Source organism: Diorhabda sublineata, chromosome 7, assembly GCF_026230105.1.
Source record: "Diorhabda sublineata isolate icDioSubl1.1 chromosome 7, icDioSubl1.1, whole genome shotgun sequence".
Classification (NCBI taxonomy): Eukaryota; Metazoa; Arthropoda; class Insecta; order Coleoptera; family Chrysomelidae; genus Diorhabda; species Diorhabda sublineata.
The window spans coordinates 32916789-32930937 of NC_079480.1; the positions used below are offsets into that span (position 1 = coordinate 32916789).

General features: G+C 31.4%; 2 protein-coding genes across 2 annotated transcripts; one reads left to right on the top strand and one right to left on the bottom strand.

Annotated features, from left to right (window-relative positions):
* Nucleotides 1-258: 258 nt before the first annotated feature.
* Nucleotides 259-7021, bottom strand: LOC130446440 (glyoxylate/hydroxypyruvate reductase A-like). Its single transcript, XM_056782708.1, has 6 exons — nucleotides 6862-7021; nucleotides 6427-6795; nucleotides 5361-5573; nucleotides 3909-4066; nucleotides 2587-2711; nucleotides 259-2493 (listed from the first exon to the last, which is right to left on the bottom strand). The coding sequence occupies exons 1-6, from the start codon at nucleotides 6959-6961 to the stop codon at nucleotides 2457-2459; spliced, it is 1002 nt and encodes a 333-aa protein (XP_056638686.1). The 5' UTR covers nucleotides 6962-7021; the 3' UTR covers nucleotides 259-2456.
* Nucleotides 7022-7712: 691 nt separating this feature from the next.
* On the top strand, nucleotides 7713-14057 carry LOC130446358 (uncharacterized). Its single transcript, XM_056782575.1, has 4 exons — nucleotides 7713-7849; nucleotides 10325-10551; nucleotides 10617-10856; nucleotides 11754-14057. Exons 1-4 carry the CDS (start codon nucleotides 7807-7809, stop codon nucleotides 12018-12020), a joined length of 777 nt encoding a protein of 258 aa, XP_056638553.1. The 5' UTR covers nucleotides 7713-7806; the 3' UTR covers nucleotides 12021-14057.
* The last annotated feature ends 92 nt before the right edge of the window (nucleotides 14058-14149 follow it).

Sequence of the window (14149 nt, forward strand, 5' to 3'; positions counted from 1 at the left end):
GTATCATTTCTCAACAAAGAACCCAAACCCACTGAAAATAGCAACACATATCCAATTATAATTATTTTTTATTTGACTTGAAATTTAAGCAGCAACCCTCGTATTTTTAATTCAGCACGGTCTAGTGTAAATATAAATGATGATTAGGTAAGCAGACAAAGGTACAATAATTAAATTAAACAGTATAACTCAATTATTGCGCTTTATTTTATACTATCGGATCAGTTAGAGTTTATCCATTTTTTTTTCGTCTCTAAATCTAAACACGTGAACCAATTTCGCAATTTTGTCACAAATAACAAAAATCTGATTGATGCCAGGTTATATATTTTGACTTTACTAATAGAAATATCCCTTTTTCAAGTAAATCTTATTTTTCTATTTATTCCTAGGGGAGCAAATAAAAATTTTCAGGTGGTAAAAGGGTTTTTTCATTACAATAATATTTGTATGATTTTTTTTTAATTGAATTAATAGTTCTAATAGAAAATTTTACATTATTAGATGGTACAAATTGGAATAAAGCTATTTACTCTATGATTTAATCAAAAACGTTCAATTTTCTGCCACGAGCATCGGTTTTTCTTATTTTTGTAACATTTTTAGGGGGTTAAATTATTTAATAGTATTTTTGACACCCCACGACGATCCTGTTGAAACTCGATACATAGACTATTGATATTAAGAGTAATCGATTTATCATATCTATTTTATGCGGAAACATTCACTTCCGGAGATACCGGAAGTGGCTATTACTGACATATTTCGAACCATAGATAACTTTTTTCGATAGATCTCATCAAGATCGATCTGTGAGTGACAAGTCATGATGTTTGACGCATGCGTAAAAGAGTTTATGTGAAAAAAGTATGCAAATGCATTATTTTTATCAAAAAATCAATAGATAAAATTCAAATTTTTGTAAGGTTAGGTTAGATTAGGATAGGTTAGGTTAGGATGTGTCAGAGACTGAAACAAAAATGATTTTCTTCAATCAAATATTTCAATTGGACTTTTAATTTTACATTTGAAAAACCTTTTTTGATTTCTTCTATTAATGAAACGAATGGGTCTATTTTTGGTACAGTTTTACGACATTCTCGTCGCCATGGATAATCTATGATTTTATCCTTTCAATCTTCTTAAGGTACATGCCTATCGCGGAAGAATGCTTTCCAGCTGGCCTCAAATTACTCAAATTATTTGAGTATAAATCAGAAACAAATCTTTAATTGTGATTGACTCACTCATGAGTGTAGCCTTCATTGCTGAGGCATCAATAGGCTAGCCAGCCATCTGCATGAATTATGCTTCCTGGAGAAAAAAAAAGAGGGATTTGTTCATATCTTGAATTGAGGCCTGCTGGAGACCTCTGATAGCATTAGACCCGTCCATTTCATCAATAGAAGAAAACAAAAAAGTTTATAGATTTAAGTCCAATTGAAATATTTGATTGAATGAAATCATTTTTATTTAACTTCAATTCAGTCTCTAACACAACCTAACCTAACCTAACGAAACCTAACCTAACCTTACCAAAATTTTCATTTTATCTATTGATTTTTTGATAAAAATAATGCATTTGAATACTAAAATTCTTTTATTATCTTGTTATAAGACAGATTATTTGCTTGATATTTTGATGTATGAATAGGTTTGGTGTCTCATATACATTGCGACCCAAAGGATTTATTGTGTCCACCTTTCTTGCTGCGATACTGGAGAACCCAGACTTTACAGCTGATCCGTTAATTCCACTCCTTTTAAAAAGTCTAGAATGTGGTATGGCTTTAATTAAGATCTTCGTCTTCTATTCCATTCGCACCCAGGTGTAGTGCCATGGAGTTCTTTAGTGTTTCACACTTAGAGAGAATAGGGATAGAGATGTCGTCCTTCGTGCAGCATTATCTGCTCAGGTAGGACTCCTGTTGATATTCGTAGATTGTTCTAGCTTAGGTTGATACATTCAGCAGATTTTCTCTGGATATAGTTTCCCAGAAGAGTCTTTGCCTGTCTCAACTCGTATAGGTTTATATAGGTATAGGTAATTGGTTTTGCTCCCATCTACCTTCTTCTTTCCCAGTGCTTTTTCCATTGTTCTGTAGCTAATACCTCATGAAGGGCTTGTCTGCCCCAGCTTTAGCGAGCTAATCTTCTCCTCAATTTCCCTTCACAGGGTTTTGATTTTATGATATTAGAGCTTGGAGATCTAATGGAAGCTTGACTAACGAACAGGATTATGATCTCCTGGTTGCGATAGACCCTTTTTAAATTAAATTGGACACATTTTTCAATTGCATTAATTTCTGCTTGAAAAATACTTAATGTTCTGTCCAGACTTTCAGAGTGTTCGGTTCTGGTTACGTACACTTCTAATCCAGTTCCTTTTGCTGTTTTTAATCCGTCCGTATACCATTTAATGTCATTTCTGCTTGTATGGTACTTCCCCTTTGCTTTCACAGTTTATTATTAAGGTGAAGTATTTTGAGAATCCTAAAAAAAATAATGGAAATTAAAAGAAAGATTATACTGAATCTGTGGCACTATTTATAAATATATTTTTACAATTATCATTCATTTCAATACCCTTTGATGAAATCAATGGTAGCTGGAATTTTCAAATTCGCTTCATAATACTGTAGATTAACCTTAACTACTTCTGCTATATCTTTCGCTCTGCTAGTTGCTGCCACGTGAGGTGTTATAATTACCTGAAAAAGTTAATTTTATTGTAATGAAAATACATCTTACAATTCAGGATATAGAACGATTCACAAGATGGAGACGACGATATTGAAAAGATCACATCGATAGAATAACGAAAGGTCGATGGGCTAAAAGGGCAAAGGATGCAAAAACAACTTCAAGGTGACCTCCCGGCACAAAGGTTTGATAATTTCTCTATATCTGTCTGACTGTCAAATCTGTCAAAGGTCAAATATCAAATGGTAGAACATCATATGTGCTCGGATCAAGCATCAGCCGGTGCAAATTTATTCAAATTGCCGCCTTTAATCTACTCATCAACGAGGTTATTCCCAATACGTGGAGCGATCGAATGGCCGGCTAGATCCCCCGATTTGACTCCTATCGATTACTTCTTATGCGGTTATTTCAAATCTAACGTATATTTAAATAAACCAGACAACAGACAAAATTGCTGATTTAAAAGTTAGGATAATGGAAAGAATTAACAACTACAATCGACTCGATCCTGGAAAAACAAATTACATCTAATATATATATATATATATATATATATATATATATATATATATATATATATATATATATGTGTCATGATTTCTGTCATGTGTCATTCATAGTGTAGTTTGAGGTTAAATTGTCAGAAGTTTATATCAGGTACAGGACTGGCACTAGGACACTACCTTGTGGAACTCCAGCTTTAATAGGCTGAATTCCGAGGTATCATCACTAACTTTTCTTCTGAAGGTTCTGTTTGACAGATATGATTGAAGCAGAAGGCCATAGTGACGTAAAAATCCATCGGAGAAAGAGTGGTGGGTATGTTTAAAGAAAGCTCTTGCACTACACACTCCGCCATTAACATTCAGGCGTCAGTCGGCCAATCCGCCATTATTGATGCTCCCACCAAGTGTGATTCGTTTTCCTCAGGCTTAAGGCCATAGTGCTGAAGAAGAATGAGTCGTGTGTATGGGGAAAACTTTATGAGTTATGGTGTTGTGTAATGATGTGCATGATGAAGGGGGCCAAGAAGGCAAATCTGTCGTTACAGATGACCTGGTTCGACGTGTTGACAGGAAGGGTTAAAGAAAAACCGCATATTCACCATTACTACTTTGTTTAAGGACTTTCTAGAAGTTTCAACTCTATAAATCGATTATTACAATATATTATAATAATTTGAATTGTATTTTGGCACTTACGTTAGGAGTTTTCCAAAGTTCACTGTCTTTTCTTAGAGGTTCCTCTTCGAAAACATCCAATATTGCTCCAGATATCCATTTATTTTTCAAAGCAGTCAACAAACATTCTTCAGAGATAATAGAACCTCTACCAACATTTATAAAAACGCTCTGCTTATCTAAATTAAAGAAATATAATATTATACAGAGCGTTCCGGGACTTGATGCAAAAAATTGTGTTATTGGCACTTAAAGTTGCGAAACTTTTATGTATCCATTACAATAATATCCAGTTGTGATGTATTCTAATGAATATTTAAAAAGTTATAACCAATTTTCCATAAACATTGTAACAAGTTAAATACCCTGTATAATGTAAGAAAATTTCAAGAATGAAAGTATGTTACTGCCAAAGCTTTCGTTATGTTATGTTTAATACTACTTGGTACGAACCGTGTAATTAGCGCCCTCTATGAGAGACAGAAATATTCATATAAAATTTCAGTACAATGTTAGTAGTTGCGGCAAAATCGTATGTGTAAAATTTATTTATCTTCGATCTTGAATACGGATGGAGTTACGAAAATTTTTTACTGAACAACAACACAACAACAAAACAACTAAAATATTTTAAATATATCAAAAAATAAAATCAAATTAACAAATTTCTTATAATTTAGTAAGTAAATATTTCAGTGTATTTTCAGGAGATAACTTTTTAGGTCACAGCACATTCTTTTCACAACATTTTATTCTGTTATTGTCTGTGCTATTCTGTTTCAGATCTAAATCTTAATATATAAAAATTCAGTGTTCGCGTTTATGTTCCGAATGGACTCAAAAACAAGTCAACTGATATATTCATGAAAGTTGGCAGTAATTTGGTCCAACTTAAATGATAGGATAGTTATTATTTAAATTAATGCTCTCAATAATTAATAATAAACTAATCATCAACGTTCATTGTTCTTATTAATCGTAGTTTCCATAAGACTGGAACAGAAGGCGCATTAAGCAGATTTCTTTACAGAGAACTGTAAAATTTTGTCCTTTGCACCTCATAGATGGCGCCACACTTTAATTTGATATATTTTCTACACTATAATGTCTTATTTTGCCTGTACCACTTGACGTCGCTTCTCTCAAATAATTCTTCATTTTGTCTTCATTGCCTATATTACATCAAATATGGTCTTTCCATTGCCTCCTCTATTACAAAGTTGTTTCCTTAGTCTTCTTCAAAGTATGCTCTCCAATATCTGCTTTTGTTTCCTTTATCCATCATTATCTTGACATTAGGTCTGTTAACACATTATTTGTTGCCTTCCTGTAAATCTGCCAGTAAACTCTTTGATTTTTCCATGTTTTCCATATACACTGTGCGGCTATCATGTTTATTTTGCAAGAAGAGTAACATAAATTGAAAAATATAAAAAAAAATTTTTGTCATGGATTATTGAAAATTATACCTACTTTTACAGTTTTCTAAAACACCTTCATTCAGTAATCCCTTTGTGAGTGGAGTATTGGGTAAAATATTAACAATGTAATCGCAACTTTTCAAAATTTCCGATAAATGATCACTATTGAAGTATTTCGATACATATTCAAATTCATCTAAATCGATAGAATCTCTTCTACCATATGCATATACCACTGCTCCCATGTTATTCAATGTTTTAGCAACTAAAATGTATTACAACTAATTAAACGCCTTAATACTTAATAGTTCAATATCCACTTTTTGCAAGGTGAAGAAAACTACACTCAAAGTTGCAACTCAGAATACTTTTTAATAGTTACTGTCTCTCCCAAATACTTCTAGACTCTATTTCATCTGTCCTGATCTCATTGAGCAGTCTTGTCTGTATCCGTTTCCTTGTGAGAAACATCAGCTCAGTTTTTTCCTTAACGAGTTGAAGTCTTTGAGACATAAATGGTGTTACCAAAAGATTAGTTACATTTGGAAGTACTAGTCGTTGTCTACGCTCTCTTGTTATCTTTTTTCATATCTTTCATACCTTATGTTGCTCTTAAGGAGTCATTTACTCAACAGTCTTTATAATTCCTTTCTCCTTTTTTTTAATATTTTGCCTTTTTTGCTATTACAATTCATATTTTTCAGTATCATTTTTAATCTTTCCCTCTCTGCACAATACTTGAATATGTTTATTGAAATTTATGTTTAATATACTCTAATTCAATAAATGACACGAAAAAAGTATGTATCATTTGCAAATTAAATGAAAACCGACAGGGAACAGGTCAGGGTTAAAAGTGTTTTGGACTTTATTAAGAATTTTAGAAAAATATACTGTAATTAGTTATTCAATTGTGATATTATATAATAAAATATATTTAGGTAGTGTTTCATTGCAAAAAATAACAACACCTAGAATAATTTTTTTTTAATTCTGATGTATTTAATTCTATTCATCCTAAAAGTGGATATTGAACAAATAAGCATAAACGCGAAAAAAATTTGTAACAATGTACTGAAGCTATAAGATATTTGAGAAGAATATAAATCGATTTTTACCTCTAGACCCAATACTACCTAATCCCAAGATCCCTATAGTCAAATCATAAATAGCTCTATAATTATGAATATCATTATCCCGATCCCACTGTTTCAACATCTGATTTTCTCTTATTTTGAAAGCTCGTCTCTCGAAATTTACAATATTTGACACGACATATTCGCTCATTAGTTTTCCAAAGTGATCACCAGTAAACCGAGATATTGGAAACGGGGGAGGTTTCGATTTGTCAACTTTTTCCATCAATTTTTCCACTCCCGCCCATGTTCCTTGGACCCACTTTGTTTGTGATAAATCATAAATATAAGGTGCTATTAAATCAAAATCCGCAATTATTACTTGGGAATCTCTGAACTTCTTGTCTGTTTCTAAAAAACATGAATTGTTGGATCGAATAAAGGAATCTATGAATTTCTAGAAAAAAGTTTACAAACCTACATCGTTTACTTCGTAAAAAGTTATATTGGGTAATATACGTTGAAGTTCAGGTACAATATATTTTATTCTACTTAAAACGGATATCGTAGATATCATATTTAAAATAAAAATTATAATATGATGCTTTATTTACAAAAGTTATCTGGAAAGGTTATGTTCTTTGATAACACTGAAGCACAAAACATACCCTTAGGGTATGACATAGAGGGTACGTTCTGTGCATTGAAGTAGACGTTTATAGAAAATAGAATTATCAAACTATTTTTTAATAGAGATTAACAAATTTACAATAATAATCACGCTTTAACTACTCTTCCCATATAATTCCTCTTAGGATCTATCAATTATCGTATTCTATCCTCTATTAAAGCCATTTATTCAATATTTTCCTGAAGGTTTTTGCAACAAATAATTCCCAATATTTGATTCATATTTACATATTTCATATCCAACAAATATGTAAATTAGTAATACTCGAAAAAAAATCGATATGATACCCTTAAATACTAGAAGTTTATTAATAAACAACGCCCTCTATTAGTAAAACTCTGAAATAATATAAGACGATTTTACTAAAATGGATATTTAATGTTTTTATTATATAAATCTGTATATAAAAACCACAGAATTTTTAATATCTTGAAAATGCCTTTCTCTAGTACAAACGTCATTTACAAATTTATACTAAGCTTGCATTAGGAATTATTAAATTGGTTATAATTTAATACGTATAAGAAAATATTTTAAAAGTAATTTTCAAAATTTCTTTTTCAACTATGGAAGGGGTTTCTTTATTGTCCCACTGAGTGTTATGATCAGGTAGCTACAGAAATCTGCCCCGTTTCCCCAGCCATTTCGAGCTCAGTCGTCGAGCCATACTCGTTGATTGAACTTTATATTTTTATCCTTTTCACTTTTAGTAGTGTTCTCTCTCTAGCAACATGGCAGACATCTCAAAGGAAGATCTTCGTAAAGAAATTGCCGGTAAGTGGTATTTTTTCATTACATTTTATACAAGAAGCTGCGATAATGATAAAACTAAGTTTGTAATTTTTTTTTGAACAATTTTTCTTAATGGATTTTCATGGGTTAACAGTCAAAAACAGGCATTTTACTCTTGCACAAATATTCTCGTTGCTATACGTATAAACAATGGCTGAACGACGCGATATTGGTATATGAACTTATATGAGAAACTATATTTGGATTTTTTTCTGAAACTACACCTCTGATTAAAAAATGATAGGGACAAAATCGATGTATAAAATTATTTTCGATTTTCGTAGGAGTTTTTCTCCCCGATTTTCTTCCATTTAAAGAAGTTTTTGATCAAAATCAGATAGTTGTTGACTTGAGTTGAGTGTACACGATCGACTTGGCGTATGTATGTTGGCGTACAAAATAATGTTTTATTCAGTTTTTAAAATACGACATGGAAAATTTGTAAGAAATAAAATGAAGTTAAAGTATTAACGAATCTTTTTCGTCGTTACACTTATACTAAATACTTGTTCACAAGGGTGTTACATAGTTATTAAAATATAAAACTTTCGTTCTTGTGTAGGTATGCTGTAGTTGCTTCCATTTTATATGTTAGCTTGGGTTTTGGTTTAAAGCAGATACCACAGTCAAACTTTTTTCAGATTTTCTGTCAACTCACTATTATATACTTAACAAAAATGATTACAGTAATTTTTCTATATAATATCGAATTTTCTAAAAATAGGCTAAGATTTTTTTTTTAATTTTTACTATCGATTTATTGGGCGTGTTTTGATACGATTAGGTACAAAACACTGTTTTTTCTTGTGTTTTATGAAAAAATTTGAAAATTTCTGAAAATTGCAAACGCATGCGTCAACTAAGTACCGCGAAAACTGACCTCCCGCGCTCTAAACAAAGCTTATTGGGGGAAAGTAGAGTAATCAATCCAACATTATTAGATATAAATATCCAGCAAGTTTTTTATTTAACAGGAACTTAAGAAAATCATACACTATACAATATTTAATAATATACAAGTATGTAAAAAACTATTTGATAATAAATATAATTTTATTAAACAAATAGGTACTGAATATGCATTAAACTATATTCAAAATGTTAGATGAGCGAATATAAACTTGTTATAGTTACATTTTTGCACTTAGCTGAACCATTTGACGTTGTTTATGATACAACTATTGTGAATTAGTTAAACTGTATGGAAATAAGAGGGAACATTAATCTTATTAATTAGCTATCTAAATGATCGTGTAAAGAGAATTGAATATTTGGCAAATGCATAAGAGAAAGTATTCAAAACTATGGTTGTTCTTCAATGATACATTTTTTATACTTTTATGTAAATGAATTACTTAATCTGCTAGAGAAGTCTGTTTCCCGACACAAAGCTAGATGCACAAAATAAGATACTTTATTAACTTTGATTCCAAATGGTTAAAGTTAAATAAGATAACATGGATAACATTATTTTTTGAAATTATTATGATAATGTGCTAAATAATACAGAAATTAAAATGAATACATCGTTTATTTGATCAAGAGAACAAAGCACTTAGCATAATAGTCTGGTTCACAAGTCCAATTTCATTCATAACCTGACCTGGATCATCGAAAATTACGATTCATGTCTCATTCGATTCATAATTCTCGAAATTGTACCGACTATGCTTATAATTTTAATTTGGCTGTGAAAATACTGATTAATATTAAGAAATATAAATCTAAATTGGATACTAAGATATATCAATAAACAAAAAATTTTATCTCAATTTTTTATTAATTATGCTTTTGATAATTAGTTAATTTTCAGCATTTGAATGTTAAGATAAAAACGCTGATTATTCCAAAACTAGAAATTTAGAATTTGTTTCGATCTGTTCTAAGTTTTTTTTTACTTTTTTATTAACAGGTGCCAGCCTTGAATACTCAAATTAATAATAAATTTTATCGAATTGCGACCACGATCGAATTCTGAAAACCAGCCAAACACGGTGATTCAAGATGGTGCTTCGTCGCCAAAAATACAAACCAATTGATCGGCACATTGCTGTTGGCTTAATGCACGTCGAAAGTCATTATCAAGATGAATGTTTTGAGTAACTGTAAAATTGTCATATTTTATTATGGCGTTATAAGATTTGACATATTGACATCCATGTTGCCATTTCTTAAAACTTAAGTAGCACCCCTCGTACACTCCCATAAAATAGCTTAAATTAAAAAATTTCTATAAATCTGACACATAATGTGATTCACATTTTACATTGAAACAATTTCTTTTCCTTGTTGGGACCTAATTTCAAAATTCAAAATATAATTATTGAATTTTTTCAAAAATATACGAATTTCTTATCATATTACATAACTTCTTCCAAATCATCTCAATAGAAAAAGTTATTTCAAATTTTGTTATTTGCATATAATGTTTAATTCAAAGTGTATTCCTTTATTTAGCTATCCTCAAAGATGCCGATTTATCATCTACATCTGCCAAGAAGGTTAGACAAGAACTCGAAGAAAAATTAAGTGCAAATTTGCAATCGAGAAAGAAGGAGATTGATGACTTAGTCATGGAATTTGTTAGCTCGAAACAAGAAAAGAAGGGTAAGGGAAAGAAGGGAGATTCTGAAGAAGAAGACGAGGAGGAGGAAGAAGAAGAAGACGAAGAGGAGGAAGAAGAGGTCAGTATACTCTTTCTAACTATCTATTAATGTTTCAAATAATGCAAAAAATGTTTCCTATTAAGGAACCCTCTGAGGACGAAAAGAAAAAGAAACGTGGCTCAACTGGGAAAAAACCAGCTGCAAAAAAAGCCAAGAAAGGATCAGATGACGAATCTGTTAGTGAACAGAGTGATGGAGATTCTGAAGAAGAATATTCGCCTAAAAAGTCCAAACCAATCAAGACTCGCAAATTACCTCCCAAGAAGAAGAAGGGCTCCGAATCAGATTCTGATGAAGATTGGGGCAAAAAGAAGGGCAAAAAAGTAAGATAAACTTTTCTTCTTTATAAAAAAGTCTCAAGTAATGTGACTTATACTGCTTTCCATTTTTTTAAATATATAAAAATTTTTATTGAAAGAACGGTATTTTGCATTGATTCTAGCTAGCTATAAATGAATGACTTGTGATCTGGGGATTTATTATTATCAATTATTCTCACCTTAGCCATGCAGAGGAGCAACTCCTATTTTAGGGCCAATTCCAACAAATCTTCCCATAATAAATTTCCCTTATCTCAACCAAAAATTATCCATCTATTGTCTATTATAACCATAAATAAAAAATAACTTCCAATCTTAGATGGGTAATGGTCTAATTATCTTTTTTAAAACGCTTTACTAAATAGTTTAAATTCAATCTCTGAAGACAATACTCAAACACTAATTTTGTCCCACAGTATTTGAAGTTGAAAATACAATTTTAGTTCTGATGTCTTTGATGCTGTTTTTAAAGGTATCTGTTTGATCCGCTCCTACTATATATGGTTTTCCTTCTTCAGTAGGATCGATTCTATGTCCATCTACCAAGACCAATTCTGCGCCAGCTGCTAATTGGCGACTAAGTAGCCTATCTATGCTACAATCATTGTAATCTTTATCCTCTGATTCTTCATCAGTAAAAGAACTGTGGTCGGGGGTTCAATATATATTGAGTCCACTGGTAGTTCATCAGAATATACAATTTAAAGAGATTCCTTTAAAGAAAAGCGTGTAACATGTCCATATCAAAATCAATATTTGCAGGTGTTACATAAAATAATATTATAGATAAATTTTCTTATAGAAACATGTGTTTGTGTTTATTTAACTATATATACGTAATAATGTATCTGAGTTATAATAGTCTTAGAAATTTTTTATGTTTTATATGAAATTTTGCAGGGTGGCGGTGGCGGAAAGAAAGGTGGAAGCGGTTACACAAAAGTAATGACTCTATCTCCCGAACTTGCAGCTTTAGTTGGTCAAGAATCAATGGCTCGACATGAAGTAGTGAAGAAAGTTTGGGCGATAATCAAAGAAAAAGATTTATATGACCCTAAAAATAAGCAGTACGCTATTTGTGACGACGCGTTGATGAAAGTAATCGGAACGAAACGTTTTCGCACTTTTGGTATGATGAAATACCTGAAAAATCATTTTATTAGCTAAACGATTTTCATAATACGCCGATTAGCGTCCACACTATTAATTTTTCTTATATAAATATATATATAATACTCTCGTTGAGTAAAATTATTCAAAAGTAGTTTGGTGTTTGTATTTTGTGCGCGTTAGTCGGCGAGTTTCAAATATAAATGTTGAAAATAGAATTAAAAATATTTTTATTATAAGCCCCGTTTAGAACTGATTTAGTTTTTAGGTTTTAATATTCACAAAAAATTTTTTATATACAAATATTTGTTACAGTTAAAACGTATTTTTCGTTAGAACTAGTTTTTCCTAGTTAAAACTAGTTTTTTAGTTTTGTTAGTTTGTTAAAACTAGTTATAATTTTATATATTCAGTACAACATCGTAAATCCGGAATTGTTGGGAAAACATTGATTCCGGATTTTAGATTTTTTGTTAGGGTTGTAAGTTAAGAAACTAATTTTACCCTTAAATCCAACAACAGATTCGTCTACAATACCTCTCTTGATGGAACAAAATGTTCTTTGAATTGTTTTTCCAAATAATCTAAATAGTGAATGACTTTCTGTGTTCGATTTCTAAGAGTTTGGTCATTTGGATCGTTATCATTTAAGTGTATCATCCAAAAAATTTGTAAAAATCGTTCTCTTCTAAATATGCTACTAAAAAAAGGTATTTTGGCGTTAAACTGTTGTGACCAATACTCTTGGATATTAGATACGGTTATCGTACCCATATTTAGGATAACACTAATAAATGCGGTAAACTCTTCTACTGTAACATCTATCCACGTATGCCATGTAGAACGTTTTGACAACCTCTTCTGTGCAATTTTATGTCTAGCGTAGTTATTTGTTTGTTCCACTATTTTTATTATTAGCTCATTAGTAAAAAAGAGCTTGAAAAAATCTATGGGTTTTATACAAGTAGCTGGTATTTGTGGTCCTACCATTTTATCCCCAGAAGTAAATAGAATCTTGTCTGGTACTGGACTAAAAATATTTCCACAGTTGACACCTCACTTACCGTTTACAATAAACATGATTCAGATTCTGCATTATATGTATTATCCGTTGCATTTTCAAGATCATCTCTATCTCTTATATCCTCAAAAACATCTCGAGGCAAAGTCGCGAAGTCATAAGCCCTACTCGTGGTTCTACACCAAACATTGCTTTGTATGGTGAATGTTTAATACCAGAATGAAGTGCCCGATTTTTCATAAACTGTACAAACTGAATATCAATTTACCAATTTATGGTATCCATCATCATCGTTAGCCCTTTCAACAGATCTTTGGCTGTGTCTTTGCTTTCTATGGACCAGTTTACACTTGAGCCAAAATGAAGCAAGCTCTGCTCTGCTGTTATCGGAATGTAAGATGCAAGGGTCATCAAATTTCAATCAGTTGATACGCCACCTCGACGGCTATCTTACTTTTCAGTGCACATAATAAAATAATTTTGTCATATGATCCTAGTACACCATTATAAACTTTAATCCTTGATCTTTTGATCTTTTTGTGTTTGCATGACTATATGATCAAAGTTCTTTTTTCTTAATACTATGAGGCCCGTTTTTTTCAACCTCCTATCCCTCCATGCAAACGCTATGCGGGCAGAAGTAATCCCGAATCACTAATAACTTCTTTGAAAACTCCTCATTATACGTGCTTATCGAACTAAAAATAAAGTGAACGGCTCTGTTTGCTCGCACTTATTGAATCGGATTATGTCTGGCGACCAATCAGAATGAAGTACTATAATCAGGTGATACAGTTTTAACCGACCCTCTTCGGACTAACGCGTTTTGTCTAGTAAAAACTAGTTTTAACTGATATTCGATTTGAGCATTAGTTAATTCTAGTTTTAACAAAGGCATACATTAAAAACTAGTTCTATCTAACAACTAGTTTTAACTGTAACATATATATAAACGCTACTGTGTATCGAACTTACCATAACTTGCGTTGTATAATTTTTGCACTTGTAAATGTTTTGTCAAAAAATTTGTATGAAGTATGTGCAGATTTTTATTGAATAAAATCCAAAAATAGCTTCTTACTTTTTTAAATTGGTGTCTAGATGACTTGAAAACCGGGAATGTCGCAAAGTCAAGAAAAACCGGGGATTCGACGCGAATTTTCAG